The sequence below is a fragment of the Lygodium microphyllum genome, chromosome 17 (genome assembly GCF_053477565.2).
Source record: "Lygodium microphyllum isolate KBCC chromosome 17, Lygodium_microphyllum_v1.1.10, whole genome shotgun sequence".
NCBI classification, from domain to species: Eukaryota; Viridiplantae; Streptophyta; class Polypodiopsida; order Schizaeales; family Lygodiaceae; genus Lygodium; species Lygodium microphyllum.
Window position 1 is genome coordinate 62346804 of NC_141151.1, and position 22090 is coordinate 62368893.

The 22090-nt window shown below is 39.0% G+C and overlaps 1 protein-coding gene across 1 annotated transcript; it reads right to left on the reverse strand.

Moving 5' to 3' along the window:
* Positions 1-14643: 14643 nt before the first annotated feature.
* On the reverse strand, positions 14644-18373 carry LOC148021961 (uncharacterized). The gene is made up of 7 exons (XM_087697501.1): positions 18062-18373; positions 17115-17490; positions 16229-16831; positions 15671-15727; positions 15436-15585; positions 15033-15151; positions 14644-14931 (listed from the first exon to the last, which is right to left on the reverse strand). The coding sequence occupies exons 1-7, from the start codon at positions 18159-18161 to the stop codon at positions 14855-14857; spliced, it is 1482 nt and encodes a 493-aa protein (XP_087553627.1). The 5' UTR covers positions 18162-18373; the 3' UTR covers positions 14644-14854.
* Between the last annotated feature and the right edge of the window lie 3717 nt (positions 18374-22090).

A 22090-nucleotide genomic window follows, 5' to 3' on the forward strand; every position in this document is an offset into this window, starting at 1 on the left:
GACAATGTAGTGGTTGATTCCCTGTCTAGAATGTGGGCATGTAAAGTCTCTGCTATCATGGAATTACACAATGATTGGATACATGAGCTTCAGGAGGCTTACCTATACTAGATGCTGATTTTAGCAATGGATTGCAGAAATTACAGCAAGGACAATGTGTGGAAAACTCTTCGTATCAGTTGAAAAATGGGCTTTTATGGTATAATGGCCGAATTGCCATCCCTCATACCTCCCCATTCAAGCAGAAAATCATGCAGGAGATGCATTCAGCCCCCATAGCTGGTCATTTGGGAGTCTTTAAGACCCATGACAAAATTGCTAAAAGCTTTTACTAGAAGGGCCTTTGGAAAGACGTGAAAGGCTTTGTCTTGGGCTGCGTGCCTTGTCAGCGAAACAAGGACAACACCTTAAAACCAGCTGGTTTACTTCAGCCATTGCCTATGCCTGAAGGCAAGTGGACACATATCACTATGGACTTCATTACCAGCCTACCGATGAGACCAAGAAAGGTTGGGATAGCATCTATGTAGTTGTGGACAAACTCACAAAGGCAGCCCATTTCATTCCCACGAAGACTCAGTATAATGCTTCTCAAGTAGCCAGCCAATTCATGGAATATGTTTTCAAATTGCATGGCTTACCACAGGTCATTGTGCATGACCGAGATGCTAAGTTTATGAGTAAATTTTGGCGGGTAGTTTTCAGCTCTATGGGAACTCAGTTAGCCCCTTCCACTGCTTACCATCCACAGACAGATGGTCAGACAGAAAGGGTCAACAAATGGCTGGAAACTCGAGGCATTTCTGTCATGATGTGCAGCATGCTTGGGACTCATGGTTGCACTTGGCTGAGTTTGCCTATAATAACTCTACACATGCTAGCATTGGAGTTTCACCTTTCGAGGCCTTGTATGGCTACAAGGCGCTCCTTCTTGTGGTTATCTTCAATGATAAAATAAATCACAAAGCAAGGAAGAATTGGAGAGAATGCAGGCCTTAGTTCAGTAGTGTAAAGCTAACTTGAAGAGAGCCCAAGATCAAATGAAGCTTTATGCTGATGACAAAAGACGGGATGTGGAGTTCCAAGAAGGGGATTTGGTGCTCTTGAAAGTGCCTAAGTTACGAAATGCCTCCCTTAAAGATGGGTCCAGCAATAAGTTGGCACACAGGTTCTATAGACCATACTGGATTATCAAGAGAGTGGGAGACTTGGCATATCGATTGGCATTACCCCATCTACAAAGATCCCTAATGTCTTCCATGTGAGTCAGTTGAAGCCCTTCATTGGCTCAATAGTGGACTATGTTGAGGAACTCCCACCAATAGATGAAGAAGGTATCATTCAATATATACCCGAAAAAGTCATAGAACAAAGGGAAAAAAGGCTTTGCTCTCGCTCGATCATGGAATACTTGATTAAGTGGCAAGGTTTACCACTTGAGGAAGCTTCTTGGAGGCCAGCTTTAATTTTGGAAGAGTTCCCATACCTTTTAGAAGCAGATTTGGCTGAAATCTAGCTAACTATGGCCCTATTTTCCCCCAGACAAACTGTAGACAACACTCTGTTTTAAAGCATTTTTTTTCTGCACTATGGATAGCAATACACACCATACATGGGCTGAAAGTACTTCTCGAGAGCTCCGTTTTGATGTATAGTACACCCCGTTCGGAGTCTCCCACAGAAAGTTATGACATATTTACTACAACAGGGTCCTGTAATAAACATCATGCTGTCCATTGTTTGCAGCCCGCATTTACTCCAGATATTTGGGTCAAAAACTCATGTTTATAACTCCCCAATAAGGCCCATGTATCATACATACCCCATAGCCCATCATACACAATAATACCTCTTCATTCATCAGTATACCCTTGTAATAATGCCACAGAGTAGTACTCTGACCGGCCCCTCCCAGTTACAACACGTGCCCAAATTGTTTTTGAGAGCAAAAACCTTCGGGTGGGGATGGAATGTAAGAGAGGGTGATTTAATAATGGGAAAATACTAGACTGGTTGGTATATAAGGTGAGAGAGACTTAATTTTTCATTATCAGATAAATATACAAGTCTTCTTTCTCCTTCACCTTGCTCTCCAAGCTTCCATGTCTTCCTTCACTCTCTTCTAGTCTTTCTCTCTCTATTTCTAGTCTTTCTCTCTCTTCTGCTGTTCTTCTTCTTCTTCTCTACAGTCTTCTCTCTCCTCTTTCTCTCTCCCGGTTCCTCTCCTTAACAGGTGCTACTTATTTTGTTACATTCATTGATGATTTCTCATAAACTGTATGGATTATCCCATAAATTAGAAACCAAATGTTTTAACTACTTTTCAGTGCTTGCTTTGGTTGAGAACTAGTCTTGGCAAATGTTGAAATACCTAAGATTAGAAAATGGGGGCAAGTATATATCCTACGCTTTTGAGTAGTTCCATGATGATTAGGGCATTAAGTATCAGTCAACAACTCCTTATACCCTACCCTAGAACAATGTTGCCGAAGTGCATGAATAGGACCATTCAGGAGAGGGTCTATAATATGCTCAATCATAAAGGCTTATCCATATGTTTTGGATTAAAATAGTTATTACTATAGTTCATTTGATTAACAAATCCCCATGCATTGCTCTTGGTTGTAGAGTTACAAAGGAGGTATGGTCTGGTAAACCTCCATCCGTCATATGCACACTTGAGAGTCTTTGGATATGAGACATTTTGCCATATTTCCAAAGACAAGCAAAACAAGTTGGATCTGAAATTTGTCAAATGTATCTTTCGTAGATGTGGTGATGTGGGTGAGATAGACTATCATCTTTGGGATCCACAAGCTAAGAAATTTATCCATAGCCATAATGTTTTGTTCTATGAGGATGAGATGCATAAGATACTTGAGCAAGTGATTGAGGTGCGCAAGGTGATATTTCAAGAGGCATCTCCTATTACTATATAGCTAGCCCCCATTAGATAGCCTACAATTACTGCTAATGCTTGAGTGGCCCAAGATCCACCTATTGTGTAAGATCATGTTGATGTTGGATAGAGAGGATATGATGTACAAGCTCAATAACAGTTTTGTGACACTCTACTTGAGCTTCACATTCTCCTATTCGTTATGAGCCCTCTATGGATTATGTCATGGTGATAGATTCTACTAATCCCCCTTTCTTTTGAGGGGGCTGACAATTCTTCTTGGGAGAGGGCTATGCAATCTCAGTTTGATTCTTTGCAAAAAAACTATATGTGGAATTTGGTTTTTCTAGGTAGTGAGAAACGTTCATTGCCATGCAAATGAATTTATAAGCTGAAGTGCACCCCTGGTTATCCTAAGCCAACATATAAGGCCCATTTGGTTGCAAAGGATTTTAAACATGAAAAGGGAGTTGATTTTGATGAGATCTTCTCTCCCATGGTTAAAATGACTATGGCCTTGGTTGCATAGTTAGATTTGGACTTGTATTAGATGGATGTTAAGTCAACTTTTCTACATGGGGACCTACATGAGGATTATATCATATTTAGTTGAATACGTTTTGTAGATAATTGAAAAATCTAAAGTTTTATTTCATATATAGTATTCTAATTATTAATTAATTTTAAAGGTATTCCAATCCTAAGATGCCCTAAGTCAAAATCTACTTCAAAATCAAAATAAATTAAGGTTTATAGGTGTACATTAAGTAATTATTATTTGTTTGATCTCTCTACATTTCATCTATTATACATGGCTATTATATAGTTTAATATCTTTTGACTTTATCTTAGCTTCATTAAAAAGTAAACCCCTATTGATATTCTTAACTAATAACTATCTACTACTCACAATCACATTAATATCCCACAAGCATAGATTCGCCGCATGAGGTAGTATTTCATGTAAAATCCACAGAGTCTTATTTTTATAGGAAAGTGTTAGTTCGCCACATGAGATAACACTAGCATATAGTTTGTTATCCTTGCCAATTTCTTTGTTTGTCAACTAGGAATAATTATTTTTAAGCCCTTAAGAAATGTTATAAAATTATGATATCCATTATATTTTATCAAAACTCACAATGAAAATAAGATGATTTTTATTTTATTGTGAATTTAATCTATTTGCCACATGATTTGTGACTTATCACACGAGTGCACACATGTGGTACTAGTCACATTATGCCTAGTAGATAGATGGAAAGATACTAATGTACTTTGTGTGATATATGAAGTAGATTATTATTATAAATAATTATTAAGTAAATCTATATAATAAGTATAATATATAACATATAATATAATATAATACTATATTATATTAACATTATTAGTTTATTTATGAATTATAAGTTTAAACTTCTTTAGTAGTAATTTTAAAAGAACCATTGATCTTACTATTAAAGTATTTCTTTTAATATTTTAATATAAATAATATTAAAATAATAGATGTCAAATATTATTTTGTTAAAAGAAGCTTTTGTTATGGAATGCTTTGCTATATTCTTTACATGGTTCAAGCTTTCCTAGCTTTTGTTATAAAAGCAACATGATCGTGCATAAAATAGGAGAACAAGGTGAAAACTTAGTTTTGTTGTTTCTCCCTTATAGTGAGTTGGAATTCAAAACTTTTGGAGTCATTGTGGGCGTTTTTGCATTTTTGAGACATGATAGTGATGTCAAAATGTCATGATTAGGTACATAATTTTTTTTGCATCAACTACAATAAGCTACAAGAACTCTCTTAATATATAAAACTTTTTTGTTTAATTGATATTTACATTTTCTTTATAATTATATATGTAATATGAATGTAAATAGCTATGTAATCAATATTTCATAATAGCGAATCACAAATCATGGCTTTTGTCATAGGGATGATTGGGTCCTATTATGTATTTTTCTCTTGTTCTTTGTAAATTTGTTAAGTTATTCAAAGTCTTTTATGTTTAGTGCAATTGTTTATTTCTAAGATTTAATATGTTAGATTTTCCTTGTGGTCAAATTTGCAACACTTAGAAGGTTTATAAAGAATTTTATCACCTTCATATTTTCCAAGGTTGATGGTTAATATCTGAAGCCTTATATTTCATTTCTAATACAATAAATTCCTTTGATTTACAAGACTATGGATGACCTAAATTGTTATTCACAAGGAATATGAATGATAAGTTTACTAGACTCAACGCCATATTTGCAGGGAGGAGTTCTTTTCATATCTACGACCGTAATGGGATAACTTGTTATTTTTAGATTAGGTACAAAGGACTTATAAGGCAAAATTTCAATGTGGTTAGGATCCATGACTTTTGCGAGTTGAGAGTATATATATTGAGTTTTATTGCTCATTTAACCATTTACATAGATAAGAGCTTGGGAGTCTTTTGTTTCAAGGAACCAAAATACTTCAATCATATTAAGTTTTTTAAGGATCTCAACTCTCTTTACGTCCTTTTTAATATGTCTTAATTTGTAGCATCTACCAAGTAATTTTCATCCCACAATTTCCACCTTTCAACTTGGATTTATTACCATTTAGATCCAAGGATAGCCTTGAAGGTAAGCAATGCAATATTGTGTTGCAACTAGAAATTACTTGATTCACAAGCCATTATATACATTGCTTGAAATACCTCGTGGCTCAAAAGTTGGTTAAAGAAGCCCTTTCAAAAAATCCTAGCTTGAATAAATTGCTCACATAAACTTATTTTATCAATGAGATTTTGATAAAATTATTTGTCTTGCAAAAATTGACATTTTTAAATATAATCTCATTTTTAACCACGTGAAATGTACCTGATCCTAAATCATAGGGAGGGTAGTTTGGTAGTTGTCTAAGGATCCAATTTAAGCCGTCATTATTCGTGCCACTCATGAGCATGCAAACTTAGGCAACTAGGTCTACCTTGCAAGTGAAGCATCTAGCCTCATCTCACAAGGATCAACTTGTAGGTTCTTATTGACACATCTATGATCTCTAGTGGTATTCTAGCATTGAGTTAAGATGGTCACTATTGAGTGAGCCATTAAAGTCGTGAGACATGTAAGCAATACACTTGGTTCAATGAGAGTGAGAAATGAGGGGGAGCTTAGCATCGACCCCTCTACCTATAAGGCATAGTCTCACATTGGCCCCTAAAATGATGCTAAATCAGATCTAGGACTTGACCTTAGGATGGTCACGATTAAGGGTCCTTTTCTAATTTTAGGAAAGCCACCCAACTAACCAAGTCTATCTAACCATAGGATGGTTTCGTCAGGAAGACAGTCCACCCACTTTTGATTTTTAGATGTGGTGTATTTTAGTTATCTAAGAAATATGCTTCTCACACTATGAAACACATAGAGATAGCTTCCTTAATTAATATTTACTTAGGATTTGTTGTCACATTCTTAAGCACAAATATAAAAGTGTTCCTTTGGAAAACAATGTATTTACATTATTATCATAATTACAACTGTTGTTTATCATGGGCCTTCCAACACTAAACTACATTAGGCTTATATAGGTTTCATTTTCTATCAAATGACCACGTACAAGATTATATCCTTTGACTAGAGCCTCACTAGTTCTCACCCACCATAAGGGAGAACCTTCCTATATAGATGGCCATATGTATCTAAGTAGTGGTATGTCTCTTTCCATATGACTTGCTCCTTCTTGCATATGGTATGCATTAAATCATTAATGTTTGCCTCTTTCTTCCCTCTCCCTCCCTCCCTCCCTCCCTCCCTCCCTCCCTCCCTCTCTCTCTCTCTCTCTCTCTCTCTCTCTCTCTCTCTCTCTCTCTCTCTCTCTCTCTCTCTCTCTCTCTCTCTCTCTCTCTCTCTCTCTCTCTCTCTCAAGCTTGCAAGGCAAGCGTCCATAAGGTAGGGTATCCATGGCTTCCCCTCACTTGGTCCCCTCCCACCTATATGCCCTGTGTGTGTGTGTGTGTGGGCCAACATCCATAAGCTAGGGTATCCATGGCTTCCCATCTGTATGCTCTCTCTCTCTCTCTCTCTCTCTCTCTCTCTCATGCTTTCATACTGAAGCCAACCAAACAATCAACATGTGATTGCACATATATGACATGGCAACAACTCCTATTATTTTTTTGATGTTGGTGTACTTGCTTGCACTATCCAGTAGCATGCTTAAGCATAGTAGTTCATAAGTGACTATGTGTGTGTGTGTGTGTGTGTGTAGCAACTAGGGTTGGAGCTAGTGGTTTGCCATGGAGTTGCTCATGCTCTTCCTAATGTTGTCGTAGTTGCCTATACCACAAGCATCACCTCAATAGCATTGATATCAACCCATGCATTTATTGATGTATACTATTTGAGATAGCATTTGCATCATCAATGTTAACATTTAGTAATGAGAGACATCAAGCAACAAATTTTCAAAGTTGTGTAAATTCTAAAGCAAGATGTTGAGAATGTTAGTTTTATATGGTCATATTTTTTCAAAATTTTTCATTTATGTTCTTAAAATATAAAATTTTTGTGATAAATAGTTCATATTTGTAGATTTTGGTTTTCTGAATGAGTTGGCTTTCTAACTTAGATTTCAAAGTTCTATCCTCACTTAATAACTGCATTGACTCTAACTTTATGACAAAAAGAATCCACAAAAGTTTAAATACTCTTTCAAAGTAAATTATTAAGTTATAATCAAACAAGGGAAGGAACTTGATACAAGAAACCTTTGCCTTAGTGCTCAACTTAAAGTTTACATGGATAACTAGAAGTCAAAAGCGATGCATATATGACTTTTAGTTATGGATTGTGCTATAACTTACATATAGAATTTAAGATTATGTATTGGGAAATAAATATTTAGAAAATAATTGGTATGCATAATATAAAATCCAAGTTAATTGTGAGTGAATAGTTGTTTATTTCACGAGAGAGAGAGAGAGAGAGAGAGAGAGAGAGAGAGAGAGAGAGAGAGAGAGAGAGAGAGAGAGAGAGAGAGAGAGAGAGAGAGAGAGAGAGAGAGAGAGAGAGATGGTGGGGTGGGTGGGAGGGGGAATAGAGGGGGGTTAAACACCATTGCTCTATAGGCATTGCATTTTCCACGGGTCCTAGCACAAAGCACTAGCATATTCCTTTATTAGGACTCTCATCACCCCTTTAAGTAAATCCCACATGGCTTCCTCAAGTCTTAATTGAAATGGAATTGAGTTTTTACATTAGCAAACAAAGGAACTCATTGAATTTCTCCTAATCTTTGACTTAGAGGGGAAGATCCTCACAAAATAGCCTCTAACTTACAAAAATCTCTTCAATGCATGTTTCAAATGTCTAAAGGTCAGAGATGACATTTGGAAGGATTATCCAAACATGAAACCTAAAGAAGCCCCTTCCAAATAGGATGCTGAGAAGCCCAACTTAGATGGCTTCTAGGTGGTGTTAAGAAAAGGAAAAAGAAAATAGTAACAATAACATTGGTAATAATAGAGGTTCATAGAAGATAAAGAAGCCAAGTAAAAGCTACATGCCTCTCCTTATTGATGTTCTTGATGAGCTAGATGGTCCAAGACCAACTAGTGAGAACTTCAAGGAAGCAATATCCTCCTCTAAATTAGAAAAAGAAAGATTTTAATAGAGATATCATAGCACAACACAGATGAAAATAATAAGATAGAATGAACATTTCAATGATGTACTATTTGAAAATATGGAAGGGGGTAGATCAGTGGAGATGATCCACTGGAATCGTAAAGAATAAGCTAACAAGGTTGTGCTCAAAAGATGCTTCCCAAAAGTTGGAGAAAGCAAGAGCAACCCATTTGGAAAGAACAAATTATACCAAATCTGAGAAGAAATACTATATGTTTTAAGTCCACACATATTTAATCATTTAATTCCAAGTCTCATAGACCCCAATGCAGCCAATATCATCGAGGGGTCGATGAAGGTTAGCATGATAACCCCAAATGTCTTATGCCTCTAGGAGGTCAAGATTGTTGGAATTACATAGGAAATAAATATAAGAATAATACAAAATAATATTACATGGTTCTCAAAAGAACATAACAATAGAAGTGGAGGTGTTGTAATGGAACAAAAAATAGCCTAGCCGACTCCATCTTAAAAACTACAATTGATCATAGCAAACAACTGATGGGTTGCAATACACCTAAAAGGAGATGAATATTTAGCCATTATCTCTATAGATGATCCCCACAACTCATAAGGAAGAACTAATTTGTGGAGGCTTACTATTCAATCATTGCACACCAATGATTCTAGTTGTTGACTATAATATAGTGGAGGACTTAAGCAACAAATTTTAGCCAAAAATGAAAGAGGAGCTCAAAGAGAAGCAAAAATGTGATCTTTGTAGTTGAAACAAAAGCTTAGCTAGATTGTAAGACCTTCCATTGCCTTGTTGACATTAATAAAGAAATGATATTTCCTTAGAGTAGTATTTAAAAAGTCATAACTACTATAAAGAATGCTTGGGTTGAAATGTTTTGTGCTTTTGCTAGTGTGAGGCCTTCAATTCACATACCATCCATGTGGAGAGGGACATAAAGAAGTCCAATTCCCACCATTGGATGTGTAAGTATTGCAAAAAGTGCTACACAAGCGGTGTGACCTAACTTCTCTAATATCTTTTCAAGATGGGGGAAAGTTGTTCCATGCAAGGAAATCCCTCAAAACATCATGGATGGGATTCTTGTTAAGATGAGAGGGGGATCTACTAGAGGAGGAGAAGGAAGTGATGCATCAGTACCAACACCTATGGCTACTCATGAGGAAGCCTCCCATGTAGGCTTATCTTCACTTGATGCTTCCATTATTAGTGGTGCTGACTCCACATTCTCATCCAAATATGACAAAAGACAAGAAGTGGAGGCTTATGTAGTGTTGGACAGGCAATCCTCTCTCTCTCCCAAGCCCTTGGTCATGTGCATGGGTTCATTGCCTTTCTTATAGAAAGGCAACAACTTGTGGACATTGAAATTGTTTGTGATTGAGTGTAATCTTGCATTCAATGTCCTAAAGCAAGAGTAATGGAAAAAGATTGTATGGGTCATGCGAAGGATGGACCGGTGCCACCTATAATGACATGTGGACCTAATGAAGAGAAGGAGAGGATTGATAGAGCCCTTGATGCTATATTTGGGTTGCATGGACAAAGTAAGGTTGGTCCATTTTCACTTATAGATGGAGAAGTGAGGCATCATCCTACTAGTGTCATGTCTAGTTGGCAAATACTTTTTGTGGGCCATAGACACTAGCAAGAGGGGAGAAAGATGATGATGCACATTTGTTTATACTGTCACATTCAACAAGCCACCATTGAGGTTCACATTGTCTTTTAAAGTTATCACTTTCATAACCTCTTAAGTTTTGTATTATAATTGATGAAATGATCATGACTCATAAGTCTCTCTCTCTCTCTCTCTCTCTCTCTCTCTCTCTCTCTCTCTCTCTCTCTCTCTCTAAGTAAAGTATTGTGCATGCAGGTGGGCCCATCAAATTGGTGTAAGTCGTTATTGACAATGCACCTAATTGTCGGCACATGGGGCACTTGTTTGAGGCCGATTTTCCCACAATTGTATGGACTTCATGTGGAAGTCATTGTTTGGACTTGCTCATGGAGGACATCAAGAAGCTCAAGTGGGTGAAAAGAGTGGTGCATAAAGCTACATTGGTTGATTGTTGTTGTAGTGTGGCTACAAGTTCATTGATGGAAAACATTGGAAAATTTGTTTATCCAAATATTTCATCTATATGCACATAGGATATCATTTGCCTAGATTGTAAGAGATTACATGTCTAATGGATGAAAGTCATATGAATGATCATCTACATGAGAATGTTAATCGATTGCATATGGAGCATTTGTCTAATGAATGAAAGTTGTATGAATGATCATCTACACATGAGGATTTTAATTGATTGCATATGGAGCATTTGTCTAGATTTCACAAAATGGCATGCAATATTGACACATGCCTTAGAGACTTTTGACAAGTGTCTTACATGCTCGAGAGAAACAAAGACTTTATTATGGTTAAACCTTAGGATACGACAAGAAGATATGTAAGTGTTTAAATCAAGACTTAAGGGCCACTTTACAAAAGATCAATTTATGCTTTTATGCTTTTGAGTAGGAAAAAGAACGTGGGAAAAAGCAAGTTGAACAAGGCACCATCTAGGGTAATGCCTTATCCATGATATGGGGTAGATGAAGGATAAAGCAATCATCCTATAGATAGCTTGAAGAGCAAGCAACAAAGCTTGAAAGAGTTGGGCTATTTTGGGCTCCTTTAACTCAAAGAGCATTCTTGTTGAATACTTCCTAAAACAGGGCAGCACTATTGCTACTTTCAATAATGACCATCGAGCGATTAAAACAAAGCTTGTATGTGAGAGATAGAGAAGACAAGAGCCGTCATAAAAGAGGGATGCTTGAAGAACAAATATTTGGGGTCTTTTGCACCCAAAGCATGAGAATTTAGTGTTGTAATACCTAGAGAATAGGGCATCACTCTTGCTATTCACTTTCTTCCCAAATTTGAGCACTTCTTGTGACCCAAAACAAGTGGAGTAGTGATCTGATTTGATGCTTCTGAAGGTCTTTGTTGTCATGTATATAGAGATTGTTTATGAAGGTGGAAGAAAGGTTCTAGTACATTCTTAAACATGGTTTTTATAGTCTATGTGGGCTGATTATGACATGGGTTGATCTTAAATAAGATTGCTCTCAAGCTTGGATTTTGAACATAAAAAAAGCATTGCATGCAGCCTATACATAGCCTTATTGATGTATTTAGATTCCGGATTGGTTTATGCACTGAGCACGATGAAATATGGTCTCAATATGTGATCTATATACATGATTTACTAAATTTGGATGCTTCACCTCAAATGGTTCGAGTTTATGAAATACTATTGAATCCCTATTGCACACCTAGACTTCTCTTCTTCTTATCCTGAGGATACTTTCCCTTTTGTTGCACTTTCTTCTGAGACTCCATGTCTTTTGGCTCTTTGCACTTATTCCTACAGTGCGTAATCGACTCGTATGATGTTATGTTCACTAGATGAAACAGTAAAAGAATCAATCTTCACAAGGACTTTACCTATATGCCTATGGACACTTGTTGGTCTATATGCATGAGAAGTTGAGTTAGTTCATAGACCAGACAACGAGATTCAACAAGTGGCATACATACGCAGTGAAACAATCTCTTCACAAAGAGTTTACCCATATGCCTATGGACACTTGTTGGTTTGTTTGCATGAAAAGTTGAGTTAGTTCTGAGACTAGACAAGGACATTCAATAAGTGGCATGCATGCCGAGTGAAACTTTAGTTTGTTCATATTACTTGAGAAGTTCATATGGTTCATGCTTTGGTGGAGATGATAAAATAAACTTTTTAGAGGAGACTTGTAAGGCACAAATTACAAAGAAAAAGGCAAATCAATTCATGGAGGAGGATATAGATCCCATGCTTTTTGATCATCATCTTAGACATCTCATGAAGGGAAAGAAGTAAGGAAGAGCATGGATTGAAGGGAGAGAGCAATCTGATGCCTTTTTAGGGATTGATCTAATGTTGAAAACATGTTATTTGTTGTCTCAAATAGGGATGCACTATTGTACATCACTTTCCCTCAAAGATATAAGCTTTAAGGGCACCAAACTATGAGATTTTTGTATATGTAAACATGGCAATGAAGGTCTTTCCTTGTTGCTAAATTTTCTTGAAGCTTTTGGGCTGAAATTAGGATTAGTTCGTTATTGTAAAGAGAGAATTACAAGATACCACTACTATGGCTCCTATTTTTCTTAAATCTGCTTCTTGGGCCCTATTTCAAGCAAACTAGTGGACTAAATTGTATCTTTTTGGGATCCCTACTATCTTGTATGCAAGGATTGATGCGTGAAGATTCAAGAAGGGAATAAAAGTAAACAAGATCATGGTTTATAAGGTTTTGTGGATTGAATACAATTGAGGCTATTCTCATGAATTTATATGCTTGAATTAAAATCAAAGGATTTTGTATGTTGTCCATAAATATTCGTATGCTTATTTATGTTATCTAAATTAAACCAAAGTAAAACCATGACGAATAATAGTTTCCCAAAGTAATATTCAAGTTGGTTATAACTCATCTTTGTGCTTAAATAAAGTCTCTTGATTGAACCCTTGTCTACTACTTACATGTCCCTTTCTTCTCTTCTTTGTGACTTGTTTCTTAGCTTTGCCTATTGTGCCTATTGTTGAACTTCTTTTGAGTCTCTAAGACTTTGGCATTGTACACTTAATTCTCTAACATTGTGACTTCCTTTTATAGAGTATTGTGTGTATGAGTGATTACAAGGCATTCACAATGCGCTTTCTCATTTACTTCTTCAAAATAACATTGGTGGAGGTGCAAAGAGAGGAGATGGGTATGGATGCATAAGCCCAACTATAGTTTTATTGCTTGGTACGTGCAACTTACAAGTTGTTGGCCATCATGGATAATAGAAAGCTCCAATTAAACCAACTTACATATTTGACTCATGTGGTACTTGCGAATGACCATAATGTAGCACTAGAGAAGCATGGATGCTATGTAGATTAGAGAGGGCATGTGTCATTTGCTTCTCCCACTTGTTGGAGGAGAGCATCACTTGTGAAGCCTCTTTTTTGGTGGCAGAATTTTTGCTACACATTGGAGACTCTTCAACCCTTGGCCATGAGAGTTCTTGCTTAGGATTGTCCTTCAAGTGCGTGTGAGAGAGACTAGATTGCCTATTCTCTCATACACATGAAGATTCACCATCGACTTAGCACACAATAGTTAGAGTAGCTAGTCTATTGTTGTACTAACTTGCATATGATAAAGGCTCAACTTAGCATGGATAGTTCAAAGAAAACAAACACTTGATCATAAATCATAATTCATAAATTTAAAATGATAAGTCAAGTTTCAACTTGTTGCTTTGAACTTTATGCTTTACAATTTAGTATTTATAATCTTTATGTGTATTATATATGTGAATGTTGATATCTTCAAGTTGACAGATAACACTCTTGCAAGTTTACATCAGGATATTGATGATGAGGAGTTGATCTTTGCATAGCTATATGGAGATCTAATGGTAATCTACGCTAGTAGTCAATGTTCTCATGGGCAAGGAGTTCAAGTAGGCAACAAGGGTGTGGTCATTCGACGCCCTTCAACACTGGCGAGGGGTGGTTTTGAGTGGCCCAAGTCTTTGGTTTATATCCTAAATGGGGGAATCTCAAAAGTTGAATACAATGGCACCATAGACCACTCTGGTCTGCTAGCAATAGAAAAAATGGATTTAGGAAATAGAAAGTGCAACTTAAATGTGCCAACCGTACCCTAGATTTCTCTTAATTGTGAAACTAATTTGAATACTTTGAATATTTAGTAAGTTCTAATTCATCCATCCATTTCAACCCATGCGCATCGATTGGAAAGAACTATTAAAAGGGAAAATTTATGGATCTCCCCTACCCCTACATGTATGTTACCACTGCGTTCCTTGTTTCACAATGGCATGTTGGCTCCTGATGTTTGGTAAGGGAACCTCTCGATGCTCGATATGGACTGTTGCATATATAATTTACTGTCAATCTATTCAGAACACAGAGAGAGAGAGAGAGAGAGAGAGAGAGAGAGAGAGAGAGATGATTACCGAAAAAAAGAGACACAGAGAGAGATGAAATCTAACCATACTGGAAAGAATAACCCTACAAAGAATTTCCAACCAGCTCCATGGATGATAAAGAGGGCTGGTGATAACCGCGCTATCTTAACTCTCTAGTCTGCTTTCGCTTGCAGTAATGTAATGAGTATGGGCTATGATTTTAAGACGTCCTCCTGGTTTGATTGCAACTCCAGTCAGCACACCCACGTTAGTCTTCATCTTAAGCAAGCCAGTGAAGTGTAGCAGTAGCCAACACAATGATTATAGAGTATGAGAAGCCCCCAAGATGAAATCCAGCTGCCAAACAACAGAAGAATTCATGCCTTTAAACCTGAATTGTGCTAGAAACACACACATATAGACCCCATTTTGTCTGCATGGCCTTAGCAAGAGCATACCACTGTTGGGAAGAGCAGACACATTGGTGTTTTGAAGTGCTTGTACACTTTGGGCCACAGTCCCTGAGTCTCCCAAGTAAGACCGCGTCAATTGCACGACTTCGAACACATTCTGAGCACTGCATGTGAGCACCCACAAGTTCATACAGTCAAATATATACCAATGTGCCCTCCATCGTTCTTAACCCTCTGCCAAAACCATGCTTTGATACTGGAATCAACAGTATGCATTTCATACTGAATAAAAAACTACATTCATGGGGATTCAAGCCCAGACAATATGCACAAACATTTCACTTGTAAGCAGAAAAGGATAACTCTTTTCTTCTGTATGGAGCAAAGCTCATTGAGAAGAATATACGCCAGCACAACTCAGCAGATCCAAGCTTCTTTGAGACATTACCTTGCTGAAAGTATATGGTCATTCCAGTTATGACCACTGTAAAGGGCATCAGCCCAGCTCGCATTGAGTAAAGTATTCACAATGGCAGTCCTTTTTTCATGTCTTTGAGAATTGAAAGTCATAATCACATTTGCAGGAACTGCACCAAACCTACAAGGGGAATTTTTTATTAGAAACCTTATGGAAGGGAATGCCAAAGCAGTAGACAATCCCAGAAGTGGAGTTTGGTCCATACGAGCAGCTGCCTATATTATCATTGATTGGTCTGCAACCACCTCCTGGGCAAAGGTACCTGCAAATTACAAAAGAACTCATGGAACACTTGAAAAAAAACCAATTGGGCAACCTTCTTAGACATACCAAGTCAAAACTAGCAGAGGGTTCATTTAGCTGAAAGTAATCCAGATCTTCACTCCTTAAAGATTTTCTAACTAAAAATCATGTCCTGAAGGAAGAATCTTGAGGGAACGAAGCATAAACTTCAATCATCTGACATTATAAGGCTGTTGTGTAGCTAAATTAACCCTTACAATAACATTTGAAATTGTTGCTAAGTTGGCTTCATGTATATGGTTTGTTTCCTTTTTGTGAGCACCATCAGCTATACTTGCAGATTGTTTCCACTAAGTGAACATCATGAGCTACACTTGCAGATATCTTGTTCATCAAACTTTTTAGATTAGTATTGAAATGCTGTTCATTAGGTGAAGTGATTGATTGAAGTTCAGTGTTAACAGTCAGCTATGTATTGCTTTTTTTTTTAGTAAATATCACCAGCTACATCTGCACTCACATGAAGTCATTCACAGACTTGGTTGACCAGTTCTGAGCATTGAGACCATCACTAGAGAGCCGAACAGTGGTATCAGGCCTCAGGAAGGCAATGTCTCCCACCCCTTCCATGAGACATCGTAAGGCCCCCGAGTATCCTGTGTACTTACTGGACATCAGAGGATCACAAGTGCCATTGTTGCCGCATGAGCTGCATAAGCCTGTGCCATCAAACTCAGAGGGAGCACAAGTCTCTGAAAAAAAACTGGTCACAACTGCCTCATCCATCTTCAGTGTTTCACTTAAAACAGGCCTCTGAAGTCCATTTGCAACCAAATACTGGACTGGATAGTTCCATCCAGCTGCTGTTCTGTATCCAGGATGGCATGACCGAAGGCCACGGAAGTCTCTCATGCTCAGTTTTGAGTTCTTGTCACACATGTCCTTGTTCACCACAGCTACTGCATTGTAACTTTTAGCATGATAGCAGTATTCTTCCGCCATGACAACTTTCATGGAGTAGTTTGTGAAGGCAATGTAGGCCAGGCCTGCATCTAAGCTCATGAGATCTGCTTTTTTCTCTTTGATGGCCTCCATACAATCCATTGCACTTTGCTTCCTTACACTGAGCAAAACAAAAACCACAGGATCAGCACTGATCCATTCAGACCATGTTTATCTGCCGGCTATACTGAAAGAGATTGTAAGATTAGCTCGCTAATCAGTTCATGCTTGCATAACTTTGAAGTAATGCACTTAGTAATCCAGCATTAAGTTTAGAAGTCATATGAAACAACCATCATCATCTTGCATAGCTTGCAATTTGGCTACTGATGCAATATTCCATTCAAAGATTTACACAAAAGCATTTCCAAATTGAAGCAGCTAGCCACTGTGAAGGCAAGTACCAAGTCCAGTTGTAGGACCCTCCATGGAGCAGAGTCATAAAGTTTTGGCAGTCGGTGTACTCATCCCGAACAGCACACCAAGTAACGGTTGTGTTGGAGTTCAGATCTGAGGGGCCATTGTCCTCTCCAGTATCTTCTTCTCCAGGAGGTTCAGCTGATGGGGAGATGTCTGATGATGGGGATGAAGGAATGCCAGGGGACGAAGTTGGGATCTGAGAGGGTCCAGGGGCAGATGACTCTTCTGCAAGTGATGGCCGGGGGGTTGATGATGGAGAGTGTATGTGCTGAGATGGCGCTTGCGGCAGATGTGATGTTGGTGATGGGGCTTCCCCATTGCCTCCAGCATCTGCAGGTGGAGAGGGCGACGGCTCCAAACCTGCGACAAAACAAAAGCCATATTGTTATAGATGCAGTAGCTCATGAGAGGTAAGAACCTGCACTTTGGCCCAGGTCTGTTGTAAAAAAATGGCATATTTTTGAGCGCACATTAAATAATGTAATCCAACCCACATCGACAATGCAATCTGAACCATGGATTGGCTCACTCACACACACACACGCGCGCGCGCGCGCTCTCTCTCTCTCTCTCTCTCTCTCTCTCTCAGCAATGTAGCTAACTGACAGTGGGCACAATCAATCAAATGCTTTATTGTGTAGCTTATCCTTTCTACTTGAGTGGAGCAAGTCTCATAGTGACATGAGACCTGCATCTCCCTTCAATCGTAGTAAGTGCTTTAACAAAGAATATAGGTGTCAAATTGATCTGCTGAGCTGAGAATCGATTTAAACAACAGCAATTTGGGGAAAGAAAAGAGGCAAAACTAATGTCCTGGAGCTAAACCAGCAAAACTGAATGACAGGAGATAATGCTTGCAGGCTAATGGAAGGCCTTAAGGAAAATATGCCGAGAATGCAGGTGGGGAAGAGGACAATCAGCAATCGGTTACCTTCTTGACTTGTAACTGAACTGCTCAAAGTCGATAAAGTGGCAATGGCGACGAGAAGGGCGAGCAGAGGCTGGACAGGAAGGAGACGAGAGGGAGCCATGGCTTGAGCTCGGTCAGGGGGGACTGTCACAGAGAGAGAGAGGGGGGGGGGGGGGGCGTTGTTTTCTGCACACACAAGAACGGGTTACAGCAATCGTCAAAGAGATGCAGGTACAATTTCAATTTGTTTTCTGCTCCCCAATCACGATCTACGTTAGGCTCTCAGAAAGTGTGCAGCACCTCCACACACCCCCCCCCCCCCCTTGGATCCTTTTTTTTTTGGTTCTCCGTAGAGGCCCGGTCACAAGCAAGATGGTGAACATCTACTCTTCTATCTCTCTATATTATTAGTTACAGCTTTGGCGTGACCTAGGAGAAAGTCCCCCTAGCCCACGTGGCATAGAGAGGAGGTCTCATACTCGACAAAGAAAGAGAAGCCTCATACACAACAAAGAAAGAGAGGAGGTCTCATACACAACAAAGAAAGAGAAGCCTTTCTAGAAGGGTGAGTGTAGTTGGTATCGTGGCAAAATCTCTCTCTCTCTCTCATCCTAGAGGGTGTTCTTGGTAGTAACAAAGGTTTAATCCAAAATGAATCGATGCAAAAACATTTGCAAAGAAACAAAGATAGGTGCTAAAATCAAGAAAAACATCCCCCCCCCTTAGTCGTTCTCTTTGAGCACATGCAAAGAGGTGATGGCTGCATGTAAGAAGAAGAAAAAAACTTGAAGTGACAAGGACAAAGGAGGAGGTTGATCGTCATAGGCCTAGATCATCTTTTTCATCTTAAGCTACGAGCTTGAGGCCCATTCCATCAAAACTTAGCTATGCTATGCTGACTTTATGGCATTGGGCATAAAGCCATTTAATGAATCATCATTACTATCAAGAGGAGGAGGGAAGAAGCAATACATATTGCAAATATAAAGCTTGAGAAGTTTTGGATGACACTCTGTAAGAGGCACATGGAGATGAGAATGTGGTGTCGAATGTGGAAGGGACTCTTGCAACTCACTCTAATGATTATGAATTTGTTACTTATCTATCTTTTTTTATCAAGTGTGGGAGGAAGTTTGAGTGGAGGTGCTTGGAGAAGTGGATGACATGATGCTCAAGAGCGATGTGGATGTAGATGACCACAAGGATGCTGTGGCAATGGAGGAGCATGCAATCCATGTAGGTCTTTGAGATTGCCTGTGTGGCCTATATATATTTGAGCGGGTACTTTGAAGGGGAGGTCAATGGAGACATTGACCTCACATACTTGGTCAGGCAGGCCTCTCTCTAGAAAAAAGGAAGTATAGGAAGACCAAGGAAGCCCAAGTCAAAAAGTGAATGAAGAAGCTCATTCTGCCCAAGCAGGAAAAGTGGAGGAGAAGGCAAGCAAAAAAAAAAACGTGGGAGAGCACCGCAAGGTCCTCTTAAAGATGAAGAAAGTCCTCTCAAGGATCAAGGATGCTCTCTCAAGGATGAAGGAGAACCTCCGAGGGCTCTTGCAAGGAAAGTGCGAGGCACAATATAATTCATTTTATAAGAGCGCCAGGCTTCCTCTTGTGCAAGTTGTAAAGTCTAAACGGACATGGATGAAGGGATAAGGCAACTAGAAGGGAAGAGGGAAAGAGGACCTTGGCATGATGCCTGGTCATGTAAAAAAAGGGGACGGGTGCCCAAGGGATTAAGGGCTTGTATACAAACCTGAAAAGAGAACGAGGAGCTCATTCTTTGGTGTGTGGCAAAAGTGGTCTCTTCTTCTTCTCTTCTTCTCTCCTTCTTACTTGCTTGTGTGTGCTTGAGAGAGGGAGTGAGTGTGTGAGGGTGAGGGATCTTGGAGAAGAAGCTTTATATTATCTCCTCTCTTCTTCTTCTCTTCTCTTCTCTTCTCTTCTTTTCTCTTCTCTTCTCTTCTCTTGTGTGTGGCTATGGAGGATGGAGCTTGAAGGAGGAGGCTTGAGCTTGCATCTCGAATCGTGGAGCTACTGGCATGCTTGAGAGAGGAGGCTACTCATTCGGGCATCAAGGTAAGCTCACTACACCCCTAGGATCGAAGGTGTGTCGGTTAGGTGAGAGATAGTCATTTGTGCTCACGTGAAATGCTCAAAGCAATAAACAGTCCATGGGTCTTGGCGGTTGAGTGTGAGCTCCTAGTATACCCTTCTCCTCTAGATTGATCTCATCTTGGTAGGCCAATATCCTATGCAACCTCGTTATACTCGACATTGTTACTATTCATGTTCTTATTTAATATATCATCCCATTATTATTATATGAACCTTCATTGTCCCTTTCTATTCTCCAACCCTCGTTCAAGCCAAGTCCCATTTGCTAGCCTCTTTAATACATATGCAAACTCAAAGAGGTTGTCATGCCATCCAAGCAAGAGGTTGGTTGTCTCAAGATTGTGGGAGAGAAGGAAGGAGTCTCACTTGTAGCTTTCTCACTTACACAATGGGAGAATACACACACAGGTGGAGGCTGAAAACAGTTTTCCTCTTATTAGTTGTGTAAGCCAAAAGAACTCACATACAAAGAAATAGAAGAACCGTATATATGGGTCTCAAACCAAACTCAACTAACTAAGGTGGCATACTAACTGAGCCACGAACTAGAGTAGATAATAATAGCTGTCATCTAGCTATTATTCATGAGCGGTGTACCAACCGCATCTGCAGCTAACAAGTCAGTGACATAAATGCACAACGGTCACCCTGGCGTATCACGAGTGGAGCTCGATATCTCAACACTCCCCCTCGAGCTCAATCCCAATTCATGCACACCAAGCAGGTCTCTGAACTTGTGCAGCTTCTCTGCGCCCAATGCCTTCGTGAATATGTCAGCTACCTAATACTCTATGCTGACATAAACTAGATCAATAAGACCTAGTAAAACCCTCTCCCGCACATAGTGATAATGCACCTCAATGTGCTTTGTTCTAGCATGATAGACTGGGTTATTTGCCAAGTGTATACTGCTCATGTTGTCACAATAAATGACAACTGGCCCATTTGTAGGCTGATGCATATCATAAAGTAGCTTATGCAACCAAGCTACCTCACATGCAGCCATTGCTGCACCCCTGTACTCAGCCTCTGTGCTCGACAAGGCAACTATAGGCTGTTTCTTGCTGCTCCAAGTGACAACAGCACTCCCAAAAGAGAACACATATCCACTGGTAGATTGTTTATCAGAAATACTACCAGCCCAATCAGCATCAGTGCATCCATGCAACTGTATCTCAACTCCAGTCTCATAAAATAGTCCATACTGCAATGTGGACTTTACATACCTAAGTATGCGTCTAGCCGCATCCAAATGTGGTTCCCTTGGAGCCTGCATAAACTGACTTACCAATCCAACAGCATAGCTCAAATTTGGCCTGGTAATAGTCATATAAATCAAACTTTCTACTATGTGTCTGTATATAGTAGGGTCTTCTAGAAGCTCACCTGCATCTGCGCTCAGCTTCACATTCTGCTCCAAAGGAACTGAAATAGGCTTACAGCTTGTCATCCCATATTTGGACAGCATGCCCAATCCATACTGCTCTGCAAGAGGCGTATCCCACTTGGTGATCTAATCACCTCAATGCCCAAGGAATAACGCAGCTCTCCCAAATCCTTCATCTCAAACTTCTGCTTCAATAGCATTTTCACATGAAGGATATCTTCATCACTATCACCCGTCATAATCAAATCATCAACATAAATGATAAGTAGCATAATATATTTCTCTGTTTTTCTCACATAAAGTGAGAAATCTGCCTTGGAAATCTGAAAGCCAATAGTGACAAGATACTGTCCTATCTTGTCAGACCATGCTCTAGGTGCTTGCTTCAAGCCATACAAGGCTTTCTTCAACCTGCAAACAAACTCAGGATGAACAGCATGCACATAACCTGGTGGCTGCTCCATATAGATCTCTTCTTGCAAATCACCATGCAAGAAGGCATTCTTTACATCCATCTGATGTAAAGACCATCCCTTTGATGCAGCC